Source organism: Cariama cristata, unplaced genomic scaffold, assembly GCF_000690535.1.
Source record: "Cariama cristata isolate BGI_N322 unplaced genomic scaffold, ASM69053v1 scaffold7708, whole genome shotgun sequence".
In the NCBI taxonomy this organism is placed as follows: domain Eukaryota; kingdom Metazoa; phylum Chordata; class Aves; order Cariamiformes; family Cariamidae; genus Cariama; species Cariama cristata.
This window is the reverse complement of record NW_009629371.1, coordinates 19,038-40,220: the sequence shown is the minus strand read 5'-3', so window position 1 is coordinate 40,220 and position 21,183 is coordinate 19,038. Positions and strand designations below refer to the sequence as shown.

At 39.9% G+C, this 21,183-nt stretch overlaps 1 protein-coding gene across 3 annotated transcripts in view; it reads right to left on the bottom strand.

The window, feature by feature from the left end:
- The window catches only part of TPD52L1 (tumor protein D52-like 1), a 36,261-nt gene extending 15,483 nt beyond the window's left edge, over positions 1-20,778 (bottom strand). For 2 of the 3 annotated variants that reach the window (XM_009705133.1, XM_009705134.1), the window contains exons 1-2: positions 20,099-20,209; positions 12,542-12,690 (exon numbers count right to left, since the gene is read on the bottom strand). In XM_009705133.1, the coding sequence (XP_009703435.1) occupies positions 12,542-12,690; positions 20,099-20,146 (197 nt within the window). In that variant the 5' untranslated portion in view covers positions 20,147-20,209. Of the gene's footprint in view, positions 1-12,541; positions 12,691-20,098; positions 20,215-20,741 lie in introns of those variants that run through there. The other variant, XM_009705132.1, reaches the window with a different exon arrangement.
- Positions 20,779-21,183: the final 405 nt, after the last annotated feature.

The window sequence follows — 21,183 nt, the reverse complement described above, 5'->3', positions numbered from 1 at the left end:
CTTGCAGCTAACATCCCCTGGGTGGGTCAGCACCAGCTGTTTAAAAGTAGAATGCAGTGATTTGTTGAATACCTGTTTGATACAACTTCTGTTTACAGAAATTGTTTACATCAAATAAGCATTCTTGCAGCAGACACTGACTGGGTAGCCAAATCTGCTGTCTAAAGCACAGAAAAGAATGAAGACATATACAACTCTGCTCTTCCATGCATGCACATATTAGGTACATTTAACAGATACACTTCAAAATGATTTGTTGACACTTCCAATTAGACAAAATAGATCAAATCTGTTTCCATATGTTACAATTTTACTTTTTTTGTAAAATTTCTTTAAAAGAAGAAATTGTCTCTCTTTTGGGGAGAGACAAAGAAAGATGAAAAAAATCTAGAGTGAACGCATATTCTTAATAGGACTGAATCCTTTCAGAAGTCATTCATTTCACGTATAGCATATACATTCAAACACAGAATCATCTTAATTTACTGATCCAGAATATACGCCCTGACCCACATAGACCCTTCAGTACAGTTAAGTTGCATTCTCAGAGTAGTCAATCAGCTTTTCTGCCCAGATGCTTTTTTGCTGACTAAACTAACTGTGAGCATGTCAGAGGCTTCCTTCTGAGTAAATTATCTGATACACCCAGTGACGCAGACAAGCTCAGAATTAGAAGTACTGACCTAGTAACAAAAGGAGAGCACATTATAATCAGTCTTGTATCCTGCGGTGTGTGTTGGCAGACAAGAACTGAAGACATGATCATGAAAAATTCAGAAATACAATTCCACTGATTCTAACTCTCCTTTGAACAAAATCTGTAAGATTGCAAATGTGTACCAAAATACACTGGAGATTAATAAAAAAATCCCACTGCTTAATACCTGAAACAGAGTATTTTCTTCTTATTTTTAGGTATATGAAAGCAATATAACTTTGCAGAGGCAGGAGGGGAAATAAGAGAAGATTAACATTTGCAATATGGCACATCACATTTTAGGTCACGTCCTTTTAGCCCTAGGGGTACCTATTGCTGAAAGTCTTCTGTTGCAGACTGTGTTTTACAAACCACAGGTTAGAAGGTAGATGCCATGTAATCCTCTATTCTTTCAGACAATATTCTATCAGCAATTAATTTTCCCCAACACAACTATTTTGTTTTTATGTTCCTAAGCCACAAAGTATCTTACCGAGTATTGACCTAACAAGTTATAAAAATGCCAAGTGAAATGGCTTCCTCTATGAAGGTGCTTGTCTCTGCTTTCACTGAGTAGCAAGGCAGTCTACAGGGAGCACCTTAAGACCAGGGTACCAAACCTCTACAAACCTAGAATTAGATAAGCTGAATCAATCACATGCACATTATAATTAGAAAGGAAGAAGTATTGATTATGCCTGTTCTATTTATTGTGGTGGAATATAGAGAAGACCGAAAAGATTGTTTTCACTGGGTCTCCCTTCTCCTCAGCCAGTCTGTCCCTGGACTTAGCAAGACCGCAACACTCTTGTTTCACTAAGGCCTCATTCTCTAGCTTCACTAGTTTAATAACTGTCATTCTCTTGCTGTCAGTGGACATACTCTCATGTAAACTAGAGTGAGATGAGACTCTACAATAGACATCAATGATGCTTCAGTCAAACTATGAGCATCTACCTTTCTGGTAAGTGTTGCCTACGAAAAAGAAATTAAAATCAAATATTCTAATGCCTGTGGCATACAAGTCTTTAGACATTTTCCTAGCAGACAATTCCTAAACCATTCACCCCAAGTGGAATTTTACTGGTGAGAAAATGAAGGCCAAGACTTGACTTCTAGGTCTGAAAGGTCCTTGGTAGCAGAACCTATTTATGTACAGGTTGATTGTACATAGTAAAATACTTGCAGGTATCCTTCTGAATTGATTTTTTGAAAAAGACACCTTGGAGTTAATTTTATTCACAGACATATTTAGCTTTATGACAGAACATCTCCATGTCTTACTTTTCTGCTGCAGATTCTTCACACTGTATAAAACTGCTAAGAGAATAGTCCCAAATGCCCCATACAGCAGACAGACGCAAATTTAATTGAGAAACATGAGAGTCCCCTATGGATTTCTGAACGTTACCTTGGTCAGAACACACACCTGTTGGGAACCGGCTGCAATGACACCCATTTTGGCATTCCAACTAATACTGTGTTTTCTCTGTAAATGCCATAAACCCAACATCCTCCTCAGTATTTCCACCAGCAAGGAAGACATGGAGACTGCATTTATCTTCCTAATACTTTTGACATTACGTAACAGCGCAAATCCAGCTAAGGCTGTTACACAACTGGTCTTTTTTCAGCACCAACCTCAGCAAAAATGACCTTTGACATGAACCCCTCCTCTCTTCAGCAATGCTGAAGAGGAGCTTTAAGGAACAACAAAACAACAAAGGTAAAAAGGCAGTGCAATATGCGGTACCTGTCAGCAGAGACAAGAAACAGTAATTTGCATCTTAGTAGAGCTCACTGACAGTTAGCTTAACAATCAAGCCCCCTCCATCCTTGCCTCTCCACCCCTATGCATATCACTATGCCTTCTTCGTAAATAAATTATCCTTCCACAGATCACATTGCCTTACTGTAGTTAGTTATGGTCTGTACTGATACACAGCACAGTCTTTTGGCTCAGGTATTTTTATCATCATAGTTATGTCATATTTACAGCATTCATTTGACACATTGCCAAACACTCTGGTAACAATGATCTCTTCAACATATTCTCTCTGACCTCTGGGAATCTTCTCAGTTGTATGTAGCATTAATAACCTGAGCCAGCAGTTTTCATAGTCTCGTGTAACATGCACCAGTTTGCAGTTTTGTTTTAATGCACTGAATAGTTTACATAATTTTCAGAAACCTTTGAGTAGAAAGAAAGTTGGATATTCCAGGTAAGACCTGCTAATATTTATTCAATACAAAAAGTGCTGTACTTATGGCTGAAGTCCTCCTAACACCACCAACTGCTCCAGCATGCAAAGTCATCTACAATACCTGTACGCTCTCGCCCTTTGAGCAGCCATCACTGGCAATGGTTCGGTGCGTGCTGCCCACCCAGCTCAGCAGGACGGGTGACGGCATCTCAGCAGTCAGCCAGCCCTCGGGTGATATAAGGTCAGTGATCATGAACTTTAAGGCTGAAATGCTCCAGCAGAAACAAACTTGGAGAACTTAGGACACAGAGAGTCAAGAAATACCACCTTCTATCCAACCCACGGTGTGCATTTTTACACAAATACGTCATTAGGCTCTGTGCATTTCTTACACTCATACAAAGTCACCAGAACCTCCCTGAGTTTAACAGCATTATGCCAGATGTCCAGTAGCATTAGTAAAAGCAGAAACAGGCTATCTGATTTATGCAGTTAGAGTAGGAATGCCTCCTCTGGTTTTGTGGCATCTAAACATACTCCACAGCACAGAAGAATTGCTGGTAGTGGCTAACAGGGTTCATATTCCATGCTTTTCACTTAGCACTTAACAGTAAATATTTATAACGTATTTCAGACAAGAAAGATTAAACAAATATGGTACATGAACTGCTGTAACAATTGTAAATTTGTAAATAAAACTCACCTGTGTCATTTGGAACATTACCTTTTTCTATGACATTAACCTAAGAATTTAATCCACCAATTTCCAATTATTTTTTTTTTAAATAGGGTATTTCTTTAACAAAAGCAATTGTTTATAAAACTGATTATTAGAGGTTATCATAAAATATGCTGATATTGCAGATATATTCTGATAATATGCCCAACACATTTAAAAGAAGCTTTAAAGATAACTCACATCTCCAGTACTGTAACACACTCATTAGGCAAAGTAGATTTGCAGCATGTTTTGACTGCATTTTCACCTGACAGTTTCATACACCGCATTTAGGTTGTACTATCATATGACAACCAGGTCTCACTAGCTGATTTTTACAGCCAGTGAAAGAAGATACTGTTTCATAAAACACAACGTGTGAAGAAAATAGTGCTTTATATTGAGTATAGCCAGGTAGTAGACACATAGAGAGGTCAGAGAACCAGACCAACATCATCTGCAGGGTAAAACAGGATAAACATACTGCATGCTGTTGGATCTCACCTCCACTCAGCAGAGAATTACCCTTCACATGGCAGAGTTAAATCTAACCTTCCTTCATAGGTGCAACACATGGGCTGCTGACAGAAGTAGGCTACAAATATAATATTCATATTTTGCATGGCAAGCTGCACATTCAACCTACGACAGTAAATTACAGAGAACTTAAATTCAGCTTCTGTAAAATTAGTACATCTGCCAATTAGTACATCTTCATTCAACATTATGCCTCTTCATCAATGCTTGCTGGCAAAATTAATCCATTTGAGAAACCCTCTTCCATGATAAAGCTTACATAAGATGCAACAAAATGCAAACAATTAACCTCAAAACCATACAGCAGAGCACAGCCTGGTAGCACAAGCCATGCCCTATGGAGCTTGCTCCTTTTTAGTTTTCAAACCATTAGTCAGCTTAAGAATGACATTTCTGGAATCAATGTAAAGCATCTGGATCTCTGAGAAACTCTCAGCTAGAAAACTATTTTTCTGCCTATTACCTGGGAAAAACGGGGCTCAGCATTACCTAAATTATGCTAATGTTCAAATGAAATAAATGTATTTATGAATGGCAGCTAACATGTACATAGAACATTCTCTAAGAGCATTCATACTGCCATTTTGTCCACAAATAAACTCTAAGTCGTTGTGCAGTTTTATTTTTTCAGTGCTCACCTGAAATTCATTCCGACTTCAAAACCAAGTGACAGTTGTACTTTTTTAGACATTCCTCCCTTTGCCAGCTGTGTTAAAAATTAATTGAAACTGTGCTGGCAGTTAGATGGGTACATATGCCTAAATCAGTCCAAGGAAGTATGCCCCAGGTAGTTCCTCTCCCACAGAGAGAAGAAAGGCAGAGCCGAGGGAACCGAACCTCTGTAGGTCGCAGGGGACCTGCCTGCAGCCAGAAATCTGTGCGCAGCACAGGGAAGATGACTGCTACATCAGGCTGGAGAGAGTCACGGGTCAGGAAAGGTGCCAGACAAAGGTGACAAATCTTCTGTGCTGTCCTGCACTGTAATCTTTGAAAACTTGGGAAAAAATTTGGGATACAATTGTGTGAAAGGCACTATTTGTGCAACGCAGCATAGAACAGCGGAAAAACAAGCAGTTGTGGTACAGGTAATCTCCAGGCAGAAAAGCCACAATATGTTGGCTTAAACACAGATGAGCTTAAGACATTCCAGGACGAAACTTCACAGTTCATCACACCTTAAACTATGCCAGTAACACTGTCTGTGGGCTCTGTACTGTACACTAGATCAAAAAAATTATGCAGATTAAATACACCCCAGCCCCCCTTTTCCTTTATTCCCCTTCCTTTCTCCTCTTCCTTCATTTCCTTCCTCTCCCTTTCTTCTTTCCTTTTCCCTTCCCTTTCTTTTCCTTTCCTTCCTCCCTTTCCTTTCCTTTTCCTTCTCTCTTTCTTCTGCTTTATTTCCATTTTTCCTTTTCCTTCCATTTCTCCATTTCCTTTTCTTTTCCTTTCTGTTCCTTTCCCCTGTCCCCTTTCCACTGACCCTTTCCTGGGTATTTCTAACCCTCGTCATTTCAGAGACTCCAATTTACACTCAGGCCTCCCCTCCTCTCCTTACACATATATATACATACAGGCCATTATAATAGAGGTGTATACATTTTCTGGTGCCCGATGATCATTACTGAGAAACTAACACTATATTCATTGATCTGGAACAGCTCACCTGACCTTGCTGGGGAATTGTCGTTAGCTGAAGGTTCTGGTGTAAACAGGTGGCCATACACCTTTAGAAAAGGGACAATGAGAACACACTAAGTTAACTTCTCAAAATCCTTTCTCCAACCTTATTACTCCACCCTTCCAAATTCAAGGCCAGAGATAATTTTTTGCTGCTTTTCCACATGTTATCTCTGAAGAAGGCATGAACATTGCCTGATCTGACCCAAAGGACGCAAAGTCAGTGGAAGCGAGAGGCTCCCTTTACTTACACGTAGCACAGGCTCACACAGAGGTAACGTGCTCGCTAAAGCCAACATGCAATTCCTTCACTTACACAACTGCCACGTTTACTTGCAAATTTAGAGAAGAAAATGTCAAAAGGTGATTACGCATTGCAATGAACAGAAACACCCACATTTCTTTTACTACCACCCATAACAAGTATGTAACTGGGAACATGGTGTACTGAACTCCTGAGAGTCACAGTAGGACTGTGGTTGTCCACAAATTATATCTGACTTCCTGGGAAAATTCTGAACCTCTGGAACACATTACTATATATTTAAAGTTATATTAATGAAGACTGCAGGTACCATAGATTGTAAGTCTAAAACACATGCAGTGCAACTATTACTTTCTATTTTCTCATCACCTGGCAGAAATTTGAACTACAAAACGTTAAGTTCCCACTATTTGTGGAAACCCATACAATTGTCCTCAGGTTCCCTACCAGCAGAACTAAGCTCGCTTACATAGTTTTCAACCAGTACTCAACAAAGACATCTTTATTCTGTCTCTGGAGGGAAAGGCCAAGTCCATGTTGAATGCTCTTGTCCCAGATCTCAGGTATTACATAGAAGCGCAGAGCAATATCGAAACCTTCCTAAAAAGGCTTCAAAAGGCAGTCACCACCTGAGAAAGCCCCAGGCACTGTCTAGGAGACATGCTGTTCAGAGCTAGCATTTACAGTTCTCTTGATTCTGGCCTCTAATTCACGAGATTTTTCCCTTTCTACAACAAGTGACAATTCTTGCCTGTGAGGGCAAAAGATGAAAAGTAATTGTGAAAACCTAGCTTTGTGAGGTTCCTATCCTAGATAGCAGTCTTGCATGGGCCCACCTTCCATCACATCAAAGGCTTCCCAATCCCCTGGCTGGAATCACTAAGTATACGGGCTTTGAGACATTTCACTTCATTTCACTACTACAGCTCTCAAAGAGAGAATGGGGTTTCTTTACGTTTTTAGCTATTCTAATAATTTACTGGCCACAGCAGAACTGCTGCTTACAGTAGTCTGAATGTCTGGAGTATTGGGGTTTTGGGGGGGGTTAGTAACAAAACTAACCATTTTCCTCTGCCTAGAAGCTATCTTTGTAGCTACATTACTATTCCATCCATGGGTTGAAAGGCTGAAAGGAGGCTTATGCCTTCTAACAGCTGCTAACATTTCAAGAAGGAATGACAAAGGAGCTTCTGGGAACTATTAGGCTGGAGTGAGGTTACTGGTGGGTAATTTTATAGTTAGAACTGCTCCTTAGAAACTCAGTAGTACCGAAATATCTCCTGAAAGATGATAAAGTCCTACTGTTTTTTTCCAGAGAAGTACAGAAGAGCACCAAATTAAAAGCTGAGAGACAGACAAAGCTGAGCATAGTTACAGCATATATGCCTTGCAAAGGTCAAGGTATCTTACGGATCTATGTCCTTAGTGCCTCATGTGAAGGACTGGTGAGGAGGATAAATTAACCCTTGTAACCTTCTCCATATATAATGCTGCAATTCTCTAACTGCATTGAAGAATACTATCACTTGGGACCTTGACTGTCTAAAAAAAATGGGGCAACAGGAGTCTCAGGAAGTTTAACAAAGGGAAATGCAGAGTCCTGCAGTTTGGGATTAATAACCCCATGCATCAGTAGAGGCTGGGGATCAACCAGCTGGAAAGCAGCCTTGCAGAAAAAGACCTGGGGTCCTGGTAGACAAGTTGAACATAAGTCCGCAATGTGTCCTCGCAGGAAAGGTGGCTAACAGTGTCCTGGCTGTACTAGGAAGAGTGATTACAGGTCAAGGGAGGTGACCCATCCCCTCTACTCAGCCCTGGTTATGGCCACACCTGGAGCACTGGGTCCTGTTCTGCCCCTCCCAGCATAAGGTAGACATGGACATATTGGAGCAAGTCCAGCGAAGGGCCATATAGATGTCTAAGGGATTTGAGCATCTCTCATATGAGGAAAGGCTGAGAAAGTGGTGACTGGGCAGCCTAGAGAAGAGAAGGCTCATGGGAGGATCTCATCAATGTGCATAAATAACTTGATGAAAGGGAGTAAAGAAGATAGAGGCAAACTCTTCTTAGTGGTATCTAGTGAAAGTGCAAGAGGCAATGGGCATAAATTGGATGCAAGAAATATTTAAACAAAAGAAAAAGGTTTTTCACAGTAAGAGTAACTGAACACTGGAACAGGTTGCCCAGAGAGCCTGTAAAGTCTCCATCCTTGGAGATACTCAAAACCTGACTGGAAATAGTCCTGAGCACCCTGCTTTAGTCGACCTTGCTCTAGAAGGGGGAGTTGGACTACAGTCTCCTGATACCGCTGTCAACCTCAACTATTCTGTGATTCTGTATAAAACTAGGTCAATCTTTATGGGGGCTATCTTCTTACCTTAATGCAGTATGCAGTGAAAATCTGAAGTACAGAAGGCGAGACAGAGCTGTGGGAACTTTATCGAAGCAGCACCAATCAAACAGCTTTAACTAAGTAAACATACTGAATTCCGGTTACATAAAACCTTTCCTTTGTAGCAAAACGTTAATTAGAAAAGCTCAATTATGGTCTTTGTAAATATCCCTGTAAAGACATTTTTAATGATTTCTTAAGCTAAAATAAATAACCTTGAAATCTGCCAACGTTACCCTGCCTCCAGCACCTGAATAAGAATGGATTATCTATGTTTAAAATATAAATAAAAAACCTGCATTGCTAGAAGCTATCTGAATATCCACCCACCTCTATTCACTGGAAACCTGATCTTTAAAAAGGTATGTGTGGGAAGTCATCCCAGTTGAATGCCTTACCACCATGAAAGTAAATTAAACTTGAGGCAATCATTTGCTCTCTAGTTACTGATATCCTCTATAGTATAATCCCCTGCCTTCCTTAACACAGAGATTATACTAAAAAACAGTGCACTGAAGAATAGCAGAAGAAATGAACAAGCAACTTGAAAAATGCATTATGATTCTGGTCATCATAACAAGTGAATGACTTCCAGGCGTATTTCATACAAGGCTGAAAAATGCAAACAACATCACACTTTTTTTTTTTTAGAGAAAAACAAAGCTGATAAAAAAATGCTGATTTGATACTAAAAAAAGCTGCACATTACTGTGGCAAATGTAATGTCTTACTAGAGTTAGTTAGAATTGCTTTTGCATACCTTAAAGCATGAATTAATGACAAGGAAACAGACTTTGTACAGAACTGTATGTTGAGCCTGATATAATCTTCAATCTATGGAGGACATCAGCCCATTGACCTCCAGCTCTAGCTTTCCTCGGTATGAAAACTATCACTTTTTTTTTTTCTTTTTAATCATAGCAATCGTTTAATGACAATTTCTGACATGTACATGGCTAACTCCTAAGCTACCCATGGGCAACCATTTAAAATATAAATGTTTAAAAATAGTCAGAATCTCAAGTTTAAATTTAGTCATTCCAGGTGGCATCCATCCCGTGAGTTAGGTCATGAGTCTTAACTATTTGTTCAGACACACTTTACGGAACTGTTTCTGAGAAGTCCACCCCTCTGCCTCTAAGTCCACTCTAACCCTGAGAATGAATTCCTAAATGGAGAGCTTAAAAAGATTATTAACAATAAGAGGACAAAAATTTGGTGCTTAATTATTCTCTATGGCTCTGAAAACTTCCCCATTAAAGAAAAGCGGTTTTAACTTCCAGAAAAGCACAGTAGCTACAAAACCCAGTAAGACTGAGTGAAAGCAAAATTTGCCTTGTTAAAAATAGGTCTTTTTAAAATTTAAAATTACTAATTGTGTATTTAGAAGCCTAAAGTACAGGCATGTAAATATTTTGAACTTTTTATTTTTTTAAAACAGGCTTTTCATCCTTACTAAATCAGAGAATCTTGGTGAGTAATGCTACCCCATTGCTATTCTGGTGCAGCAACAATGAATCACCTCTATTACTTAACACATCCATTCTGAAGAATGCCGGATTACCATGATTTGTACTGGCATCAGTGTACTGGCATGAGTGTCAGCCAGAATTACATACTAGTTGGACCACAGACATCAGGATTTTCAAAGGGACAAATGGACTCCTGCTGCTCAGTTCTATGTAACTACTTATGGACACTCATCACCTAATGGCTTGTTGTTTTTGAAACTCATCTTAAATAAAAAGTAGAAGCTACCATACTGATAAAGTCTCCTAAGTCTCTCTATCCTTGTGGAAAATGTCAACATTGTGAAGGGAAAATGAAAAGCTGTCTTGGAATTTGCTACCAAATTTCAAGTAAAAATGAAAAGTTTTGTTTCAAAATTTTGCTAGTGTCTCCCAGTAACTCTAGTTCAGGTGTCTTGTGTCCCTCCTCTCGTCCAAAGCTCAGTGTCTCTAGACTACCCTCTCCTAGCACATGCCAGACATCCTCACCGAGCCAGCATGGGTGCCCCTGTTAATGACATGTCATGAGAAATAGGACCAAAATCTCCATTTCCTATTAAAAGGTTTATGCCTTATTTGACTTCTCATTAAAATACAAAGAATTATTATTTTAATGTAAAAACATACATTTTTACATATTTTTGCAAGTCTCTGTCAGGGCCTTGAGTGCACCAAGAGGCACTGCAAACTCTTCCCCCCCTGACTCCCATGGGTTTGGTTGCCTGGGCTCAGGGCCAGCTCTGACACTGCACAACCGTGTAACCTTGGGTAAGACTGTGGTGACAATGCTGTGTAAGAACGAGTTGGGAGAAGCCTTGTTAGGCACATCTCCCCCTTCACTTGGGAGCTACACTAAAGCTTAGGCTGCATGTAAGCCCTTGGTCCTTGCCCAAGTTTCGTTACTGGTGTGCCTGTATCTGGCCAGGTACCTCACTGATCTTGACTCACAGATGTGACTTGACCCTGGACCTGGTTCATCACTACAGACTCACCTGGAGATCTGAACTCTTGGCTTGGCCCTGTTTACTGTCACTCGACCTGCTCTGCTCTTTTTGTTCAGGTACTGTGGGGCTACTCCTTCATGGGTAATGCCACTGCCCTGCCTGCCTTGCTGTCAACTTCCAGCTCACCTCTGCTGTGAAGCCGCTCACTCTTGCCTCTCCCTAAGTGTCAAATTCAGCTGTCAATTGAAAAGGAAAAAAAAAAAAAAAAATCAAATAACTTCAGACAGCACTTGATGAAAGGTGGGTGGTTCTTTCTACCAATGTTGCTATTAATTCAGCCCCAAAAGTTTTAGAGAAACATGGTATGTTCATATGTGTAAGTATAAAGATCAGTATGAAGCTGAGATCAGCCCCTCAGTAATTATCATGGCCTTCCTAGAGCTCGCAAATCACACTTTTATTTGCCATCTCTCTCAGTGACACCCCATCAGAGATACAGAGCAGAAAGTGTTTCAAGCTTACAAGTAACACTACCTGTCCTGGGTTCGAATGTTTTTTTGTGGCAGATTCAGAATAGGTCTTATCATTATGTCCACATGTGTATTTTTAACTCCTTCCTTATGTGCGACAAAAGCCTTGCACCAGTAGTTCTTGGCATCAAGCTGCAGCCCAAATAACCTCCCTCCTTCTGCTTCCTCATCCAAGAACTGGTGCATTTTTAAAAGGCACCCTCCTGGAAGGCAGCAGCTGACTTTTAGACTACAGATGTCCACACTATAACTGGTCTGGTTAAAAAAAAAAAAAAAGATCAAGTTAAAACTACTTCAACAACAGCAGCGGAGTAATAGTTCCTCATATTTATGCATTACCTTTCAACCCTGGGAACCCAAAGCCGCTTACATACTACACAAGGTGAGTTTCACTGAGCTCTTGTGAACTAGTTACACATTCTGCACAGTGGTAAACCAAGGTGTGAGAGGCTTCAGAGACGTGCCTCCGAACCCACTGCTGGAAAATAACAAAAAACCTCAACATACGTAGGACTTATGATAACCTCAAAGATGGTACAGTTACTCCAACAATTATTTTTGCTTCTTTTGGACCACCAAAAGCAGGAATTAAACACAGTCAAACACCAACTGATCTTGCCACTATTCTTTATAATTCAGATGATGGTACTTTTTTTTTTTAAATAGTTGCTAATATTTTGGTAAGTTGTTTTTTTTTTCTCATTGTCTCTCTGGGAAGTTGAAAAATGTAATAGACTGAGATTACAATAGGTTCTTTCTCCCCTCAGTAAGGACTCCGTAAGAATGTGTGATGGGACAGGAAGATAAATATGCTCAGGACCACAACAGTTTTAGTTGCTGTCATTTAGCAAGAGTGAGGTGCAACACAGTAGCAAAGCATGTTGCTGCTGTGGAAGGGTTTTTTTCAGATGTCCTTGCTCTGAGAACCTTGACATGTTCGTCCCTGCCATCTACTACTCGTGGCAGGTATTTCAGTTGCTAAATTTCATACCACGGCTCATCAAGACAATACTCCCATTATGCTACACAACATACAAAGATGAATTTATGCACAGTCTGTACTCACGCAGAAGTTGTCTGCATATCATGCCAGCTTTTGCTGAAGTTCTGCTTCAGTTCATTCATCAGACTTATGCCAAGCTTTTGTTTAATTTCAACCAGATGCTTTTCTTTGGCTGCTAGCACTTGCCGCAAAGTTGAAATTTCATCCTCTAGCTGAGAGAAACAAAGAGGGAGGAGAAAGGTGTTAGCCTGTTCCCACAGAATAATAAACACATACGATGATAAGAGATTAAATGAATCTCACATAAACTTTCAAGTTCATAAATTTTCAAGTGCTTGTGGAGATCACAAAGATATGTCCAGAACAGAGCTGACACTACATTAAATTAATGTCTCAAACTGTGTCACCTATGTGCACCATCATACACTTGCACCTGATAAGAGAGAGAATTCTCCAGTAAGGAAGTGACTACTGAGTGACTTGACCAAGATCTGCCTTAGGGCATTACGAGTCTCAAATACCAGCTTTTCATTCACTAGTGAAATGGGAATGGGCAGAACAAGAGAAGACTGGGTAATTCAGGCAAATATCTCTCTTTGAATGCACAGACTTTGAACTTCATATTTGCAGCTTTTTAGTCCTCCACTCATGAAAAAAATAGATGCAAATTCTTAGGAGATCAAAAGAAAAATAAATCACATGATAATATATGACTTGAGAGTATCATAAAAAGTTACATCCTTGTCACATGAGTTTATCTATATATTTTAGGCCCTACATATTTCAAAATAGTAACATAAAAATATACAGCAGATGGACTGTTAACATGAGCGAACAGGTCCTACCCAAAGCACAGAAGCATTCAGAAGACACAGCAGATTAGTCTTTTCAGAGCTCATCGTCATCAACCAAACTGCGCGAATTCAACTTGCAAAGCCGCCGTTCGGCCCAAACAGAGGGATATAATTCTCCCTGCAATGGCTGTAATTTGAAACATTTAAACCAAGCCAGTGTTTTAGCAAGGCTAGGACCAGAAGAACCCTTGGTCGAGAGGAGGAACCGCTGAATCAGCTTGTCCCTGGCTCAGGCGCCGTCCCCTTGGGCAGCACTCCGGGAGCCCGGGTTTCATCCTTTGCCCACGAGCTCCCAAGCCAATTATAGCAGCAGCACTCAGAGGTACTGAAGCTAACAAGGGCAAGTGACAGCAGAGCAGCTGCCTTTCACTTCAGGCTTAGAAATTCCCTTACCAACTGTGTTCCTTCCTCCGTATGTTAATAGGACAACATATGGTACTGTATCTGGTTACCATATGTTAAGTTCCCTGGAACCACAGTCTCCCTGTGATTTAACTCCATAGGCTGCAGGGAATGAGGTGAGCACCGGCTGAATCAGTTGCTGACCTCCAGGGCTGTATTTAGGACATCAATACCAGCATTATTTTTATTTTACACACTCACGCCTTCTGCTTCCCTGTAAAACCGGCTGCAAGCTCGCTCGCTGTTCTTGGAAAAGTGTCACCCTTGAATCCCCCAGTTACCAGTTTTTCTTCTGTCACTGCCTGTTATCTAAATTATTCAAGCAGCTCAGGAATTAAGCAGCAAGGCTATGAACACAAAGCAAAATCACTACATCGGTGAAGCAGATATCAGTATTCACCAATGGCTGTGATGCCAACACTTTGTCAATAGAATATATAACAATCCAAAACTGCTTTATTCCTTCCTATGTCCTTTATGCTCCATTATATTCCTAACCTGCAAATGAAATGCTATCAAGAGGCAGCATGAGTTTCTCTTCTGAGAGGATAACTGGTTAAATGCTTACAGAAAGAAGAAATCACAAATGTCAGCATTTCTCAAGCAGCAGTTCAGAGCTCCCTTTAGTTATTTCCCACCCACAGCAAACCCCTTCATGCACAAGTCTGCCTGAGTAGCACTGCTAAAGAACTTAACTTAAACCAATACCAGTATGCTTACACATACTTAAACATTAATACTTTCCATATGGGCTAGCACTAGGCTGATCATTAGGTACCTGGATATGTAAACATTCAAGGGCTTCTATTAAAATTACTTTCCATCTGTTCCATTGAATAGACACCTAAAGCTGTAAAGCCCTAAGCAAGCATTAACCATGTGCTCAATGGCATGAAGTATGAACAACATTTTTGACTGTGTGAAAAATAATAAATTATTTTTCTTTAGAGATCAGTTTTGAATTGACAAAATCCTTCTCAAGTTCCACAATTTTAAAATCATGGCAGATACAAAGCCTCCCTCAAGTGCTCATATATCAGTGATCAAAGACTGTGAAGCAGGTAGAAAAGATTAGGGACTTACAGTAGAATCCTGAGAAGCATTTAACCAGGCTACATACCTAACTCCCATGGAAGTCGGGCATCACCTGCTTAGGTATTTTTGAAAAGTCCACTCTTATAAATGCAGACTCCATTATGAAACCAGGGCTTAAGTCAACAGAAACACAAGTTTCTAGTCCTCAAGTTTCCCTTCTTTCTAAGTCCAACAGGGTCGGAAGAATACAGATGCATTGTATTGGGACAAAGTTCCTTTCTCCCTTTTTGTGGGCTTTGGAATCAGAGTTAATAGCTGGTTTTTCTTTCCTCTATTACTGTGTGGGACATGTAAAAGCAAGGAGAGAAGCCGACCACCTAAGACATTATGATTCCCATGATTAGTTGACATAAGGAATGCATAAATCACACAAAGGTGAGACCTCAAAAAAATCCACAATTACAGACAGATCTCTCTGAAATCTGGGACTGACTAATGACATGGAAAAAGGACAGTGAAGTCCAGCACACAAACACAAAAAGGTATTTTCTCTTGTTTGACTTTTTTGATTATTTTAGGGCAAATTGTATGTTTTACAGCATTGAATATCCTTTTAAGATGGTGGCATGCCTGAAAAAAACCACCCCAGTAATTTTCCAGCATATAGCCCTTCCCATTTTTTTCCAGTAAACACTCACAAAACAGCTCATAAAAAACAAACCAGTAAGTACTTACTCAGTAAAATGGAGCATTTTGGACAAACTGTTATTAAAAAAAAAAAATTATGTCAGTTGGTATTACCTATATTCTGAGATACATATAGTACTATGTAAAATGTGGAGGTGAAAAGATTCAGCTATTGGTTGAAATAATACTGATGAATGGGTTGAATGGTAAGCTGAGTAGCAAATTGAGTATTTATTATGGTTGCTTTAAGGATAATAGCAGTAAGCTATTAAAATATTAAGAGGCCCCAACAGAAGCAAGCACAGTTAAACGTATACTTCTAAGTTAGATTAAGCATCCTTTTTCTCTACCACTACATCACCGAAATGCACAGTGTCCTGGTCTGGCTGTTTGCACAGCCCTCCTCACCATGGGGACCTGAATCAGGCAGAAGCCATCACAGAAAAACCAAGGGCTATTTTTAAGCCAGATCAGTTCCTAGATCCAGTGCAGAGAGGTGTGCAAGTACCTGTGTGTGTATGGCATGGGGGGCAGGAACAAGCGGCTGGAGATGGAGAAGAGAGGAAGGCAGCGATCAATTAAAGCAGCATATGCAGTGCACCCGTCGAGGCGGTGCACTGTGATAGGTACCACAGGCATACATCACTACTGAAAGGAAGGCAGACAGGGCTGTTTAGGAGTGAGAACTACCTGAGGGACAGGCTTTGTCAGGTACTGTTTAAAGAAATAAAAAGCAAGTTCCACAATCAACACCAGCAGTGTGATAACGTACGGACAAAAGCTTCAGAAGGAGTTGGCAACTATAGCAAAGCCAGCAGAGAAATCAAGGCTAGGGTCCCCTGACAGGGAGGTCCTGGAGCCAGGACTGTCCCAGGGAACTCCCGTGGGCCTCTGTGAGCTGGTACCCCTGTCTGTGGTTGGAGCACCCCAATTTACCCCTGCACAGCTGCATCACTCTCCAGCTCACAGCACAGCACCCCTAGGCATGCTGCCAAAACCAGCCAGTAGGCACACAGGTGAAAACAGTAGGGGTAGAAAGTTTGAAAGGCCACTGCCATAAAACCTCTGACATCATGGAACCACAGCTTGGAAAGACCTCGGATTCGCAGGGCAGGCTCACACACTTCACCACCCCAGGTACCACCGTGGCAGCCAGACTGCAGCATGCATCTGCCCGCCTGTGCGAAACTGAACATCAACTCCCTGCATAGCTATATCTTGTAAGAAAAGCTGGAAAACATGTGGCAGACAAAAAAAATGTAATAAGGAAGGACCAGCTATATCACTGGTAGGAAGATCAATGATGAGAGGCTACTTGATAACAGAAAGAAGTTGACTTTGTCAGGAAGAAAATAATCTTTTCCTTCATTTCATTGGCTTTCAAAAAAAACCCAAAAAAACAAAAAACACCCAAAACACAAGACTGCATCTTCTCTATACCATTCTTTCACATAATCCTTTTTATGTCAGAAGACACAAAGAAAGTTACAGCAAACATACAGAAAAACAGTCTCAATGAAGCCAATCCATGGGACCTTTAAATTTTGATTAGCTATTGTATTTAGTAAAGTAGTGATTGTTATTGAATTATTACCTCTTTTCAAAATTGCTGAGTATTATAACATGTATACTAAAATGCACAAAATATTTGTAAGGAAATGTGAGCACTCTACTATGCTAGCCTTTTAAAGAAAGGAGTTGTAACTATGAACAGAATAACATAGCACAAATCATGTAGGTCTGCACCAAATCATATAGCTCAAATTTTACACTTCCAGGCCAAGCACCTGTTGATTTCTAAGTTTTTCCTTGGGTGAACAGCACCCAGAGACATCAGGGACACTCATAAATAAAATTAGCCATAAGTTTGCAGAAAAAGGTACTCATATCTTTCCTCAAACTGGGAATAAACATGCAGTAACACACAGAGCTGAACTTAGAATTTGTGTATCAGCTAGAAAGCTTGTAGATCAAATCAGATAGCTCCTTTTGTGAAGGTAACGGAGGGGGAAGACAGCAAGGAGTAAATGACTACTTTGATGAGCATAATGGAAGGACAACTGACATCAGTGAACGAGATAGCTCAAAACCTCAGCCCCCATCATGACTCCTGAGTCATTGTACCATGCTCCTCACACCGAGGGAGGAGGGCGGGGTGGGGGGAATATCTGTTCTGCTAACAAGCTTCTGGCCTTAAAAGTTTTCAGACTACAATTTTCTGCTATTACTCCAAAGTGTCAGACTGACTTCTGTTAATTCAAATGACTGTTAGAAGTTTCTGTAAGAGTTACTCCCTTTACTTACATTGTAGAAATTCCAAGGCTCGATTAGAGTCAGAACCCTGCTGTGTTAGCCAGAACACAAATACAAGAACAGCGTTAGTCTGCATCCTGAAAAGCTTCCAGTACAAAGAGACTGCTAGCAGGGGAATAGGAAAAGAGGATATAAAAAATCTGTCAGAAAAAGTCATTCTAGTTCCTCTCCTAATGTCGGGGAGGGAAGAAGGAAGAGGAAGAAGACAGAGAATATATACAGCAGATAGACAACACAGAGATGGAACATATTTTTTCTGTTTAAATATATGCACAACAGGTACTCACAACAGCTCCCCATTATATCAACTCTTAAGAGACTGTAGCATTAAGGAGATTTGAACCTTTCAGAACAATAAGAAGAAAGGTGCTTGTTCCTACAGGCTCAAATAGGTATTACTTAACATGTAAGGACATGGAAGAAAAGAAAACCACCACCAGTGAAGCAGAGGGGCCTTGAAAGTAAAGACTAATAGCTTTTCAAAAGGAAACATTAGCCAGTTCCCACCGAGGTTTCTTTCTGAAGGAGTCAAGGTCTTACAAGTTTTTCAGTCTTTTCTAGGTATCATAAGCCTCATTTAAGTTTAGACTTTGTTCACTCTAAATTCAAGTTTTCCAAACCTTTCTTAGCATAATTATCAGTTTTATTTTGGTTTTAAGCACAAGCTGTATGCCAGTAAACTGCTGCAAGCAATTCAGAAAATAATTTCTAGGCCAGACAAGATCATAATATTTGAAAGGCAATCTCTCCCTTGTGTGTTGGTACATGAATTCAAGCATCTCTACCATGAGTCACTGAGAACTCCCTGCTCCCACAGGAATCAGCAAGCAGGAAGGATACCCACAAACTCTTGAGATTAACTCTCTTGAGAGAGGCATATCATGCTCAGATGGTTCCAGGAAGTTCTTTTTTTTGTCTTCCTTGTTTCCATCTGCCTCTTAAGTCTCTTTCACCAGAAGAGTATCACAGAATGGCTGATGTTGGAAGGCACCTCTGAAGGCCATCTGGTCCAACCCCCCTGCCCAAGCAGGGGCACACAGAGTCAGTTGCCCAGGACTGTGCCCAGACAGCCTTTGAGTATCTCCAGGGCTGGAGACTCCACAACCTCTCTGGGCAACCTGCATCAGTGCTCAGTCACACCAACAGTAAAAACATGTTTCCTGAAGTTCAGAGGAGGGAATTTCCTCTCTTTCAGCATGTGCCCATTGCTCTGATCCTTACAAAAAGCCAATAACGAACATCCCAACTATCTCATTGTTATGTGATGATCTGAACATGTAAAGTTTCAGCTTGCTTCTTATTATTTACCGATGTGACAGGATCCACAAAGAAGTAAAAATTAACTCACAACTCAGAAACACAAGGCTTGATAAAACATTAAAGCAAAAAACCCCAATATTTTGGTTTTTGTTTCACTAGAAAATCCTAAATCAGCACTGAAGGTAAATAACTTCAGAGTCATTAAGAATGTGACTACTTAGAGCATTTAATATTACAACTTAATATTAATTTAAATATTTCTGTTGTATTCATTATTTCAATTAAAACAAACTCTCCCCCTTCATACAGCTGTGATTTCTGCTACTTAAAATAAGTAAACCCTCACTTTTTCCCACTCTCTCATTTTCCATTTTGGATTTTCACTTCTGTTTCTGCGGTATTCAGCAGCAGTAATTAACACTGAATCCACCCTCCTATTGTAGACCGAATCTAGACAATCTCTTTAATCTTTGCAATAAAAAGACCACATAGTTCACACCTTTTTCCTCCCATCTCCTTGTTACTAAGCATTATTTTTAAACCGCTTCATGGCATCATGACATCACCTGAAGTTCTTTAATTAAGCAAACAACAAATGCAAACCAAAAATATAACCCTCTGCAAACACATCAGTGCCAAAGGAAACAAAAACATGGTGAAATTATTGTGCTCATCATCATCAGTCTCTTCTGTAACCATCATCATCAGCTTTTCCTCTGAGTACCACACAAAGAATATTTTCCATCAGGTGTCATAACTACTGTAACAACAATACCATGGATCTAATAAGAAGAATATCACCTTCATTCTTTATAAAGGAAGGTTTATAAATAAGGACATATATCTTCACTAAACTGGTAAGGTATATTTAACTTTCTCTCTATAATCATCAAGTAGAAGATAGATATTTTTTGAAGATTAAGTTAATTGCTTCACATTATTGTAGCCTAGAATAATTTTACTGAAAAGGAAGAGCATACCTTCATGATGTGTACTTCATCCTACAATTAACAGCTTCCAGTTTAAGGAAGTAGAAACAGTAACACTCACAGAAATACAAATTCGTTACCTTGGCTAGCTCCATCTTTAACTCTTCTTTTTCTTCTTCAGAAATCATATTGGTGAAATCAACATCAGTGACCACATCTTCATCTGCTTCATGCAAAGACTGGGTTTCCAACAGGCCTTAAAGTAAAGAGTTAAAAGGTCAAGACAACCGTTATCAATTATTTCAGCTATGATATTGTCCTCCTCTAAAATCTGAAAATGATATAATATTCACCCACTAGGGAAAAAAAAAAACAAAGAAAACCAAAACAACCTTTTCCTGCTAAAAGTCATTTGGATTCTGCTCCTCTTTGCTTCTGAAAAGCTATTGGAAGTATCAGATGGTAATGTCTGCACAGAAGCAATTTAATATGTGAAAGCACCAGTCATTCCCAGAAAGCAATCACCCTGGACCCCACTAGTCCCTGATGAGGTACTTCCTCTCTTCTACACAGAAGAAAAAAAGAAAAAATAAAAAGAAAAAAGAAAGCTTTTTCTTCAAAATAAGAAAGCTGGTTAATGTGGATCACTGATGTGAACAGTGGCAACAGTACACTGAGCAATATAAGTATATTACTGAGCCAAGTCTGCCTTAAAAGTATTTCTGATTGCAGCAATTTGAGAACCTTACAGATGTACACAGTTTGCAGAAGCAAATGCCATACCTATTGTTTGAATTTTCTGAATGTTAGAGGGAAGCATATCTTGATTGCTCATTCTAAACCTGTGAAGGGTGAACATTTATACTGGAGCTCCAGTTACCTTCTTCTTCTGCATGTCCAAGACCAGGATCAGTATGTATGATAACCAAGATACGCACAGACATAAATGTTTGTGAGACCTGGGCCTGCCAGGAAACAAAATATATCCTATCTCCCAATCATTCAGTAAAGAGAAGAATGATTGCTGGGGTTCCAGCCATTAATAACCTCTTATTCTTCATTGCAAAGAAAACAACGCAAAACATGAGATAACAGAAAACATTCCTCCTTTGGAACTCATTTTAAAGTTCTCCATCTGTTTCTATTGTGGAAGAAAATTCTCCTCCAGGCTACATCTGGGACAGCACTTTTCCCTGTATTTCAGTTCTTTGGCAGGGTAATCAAC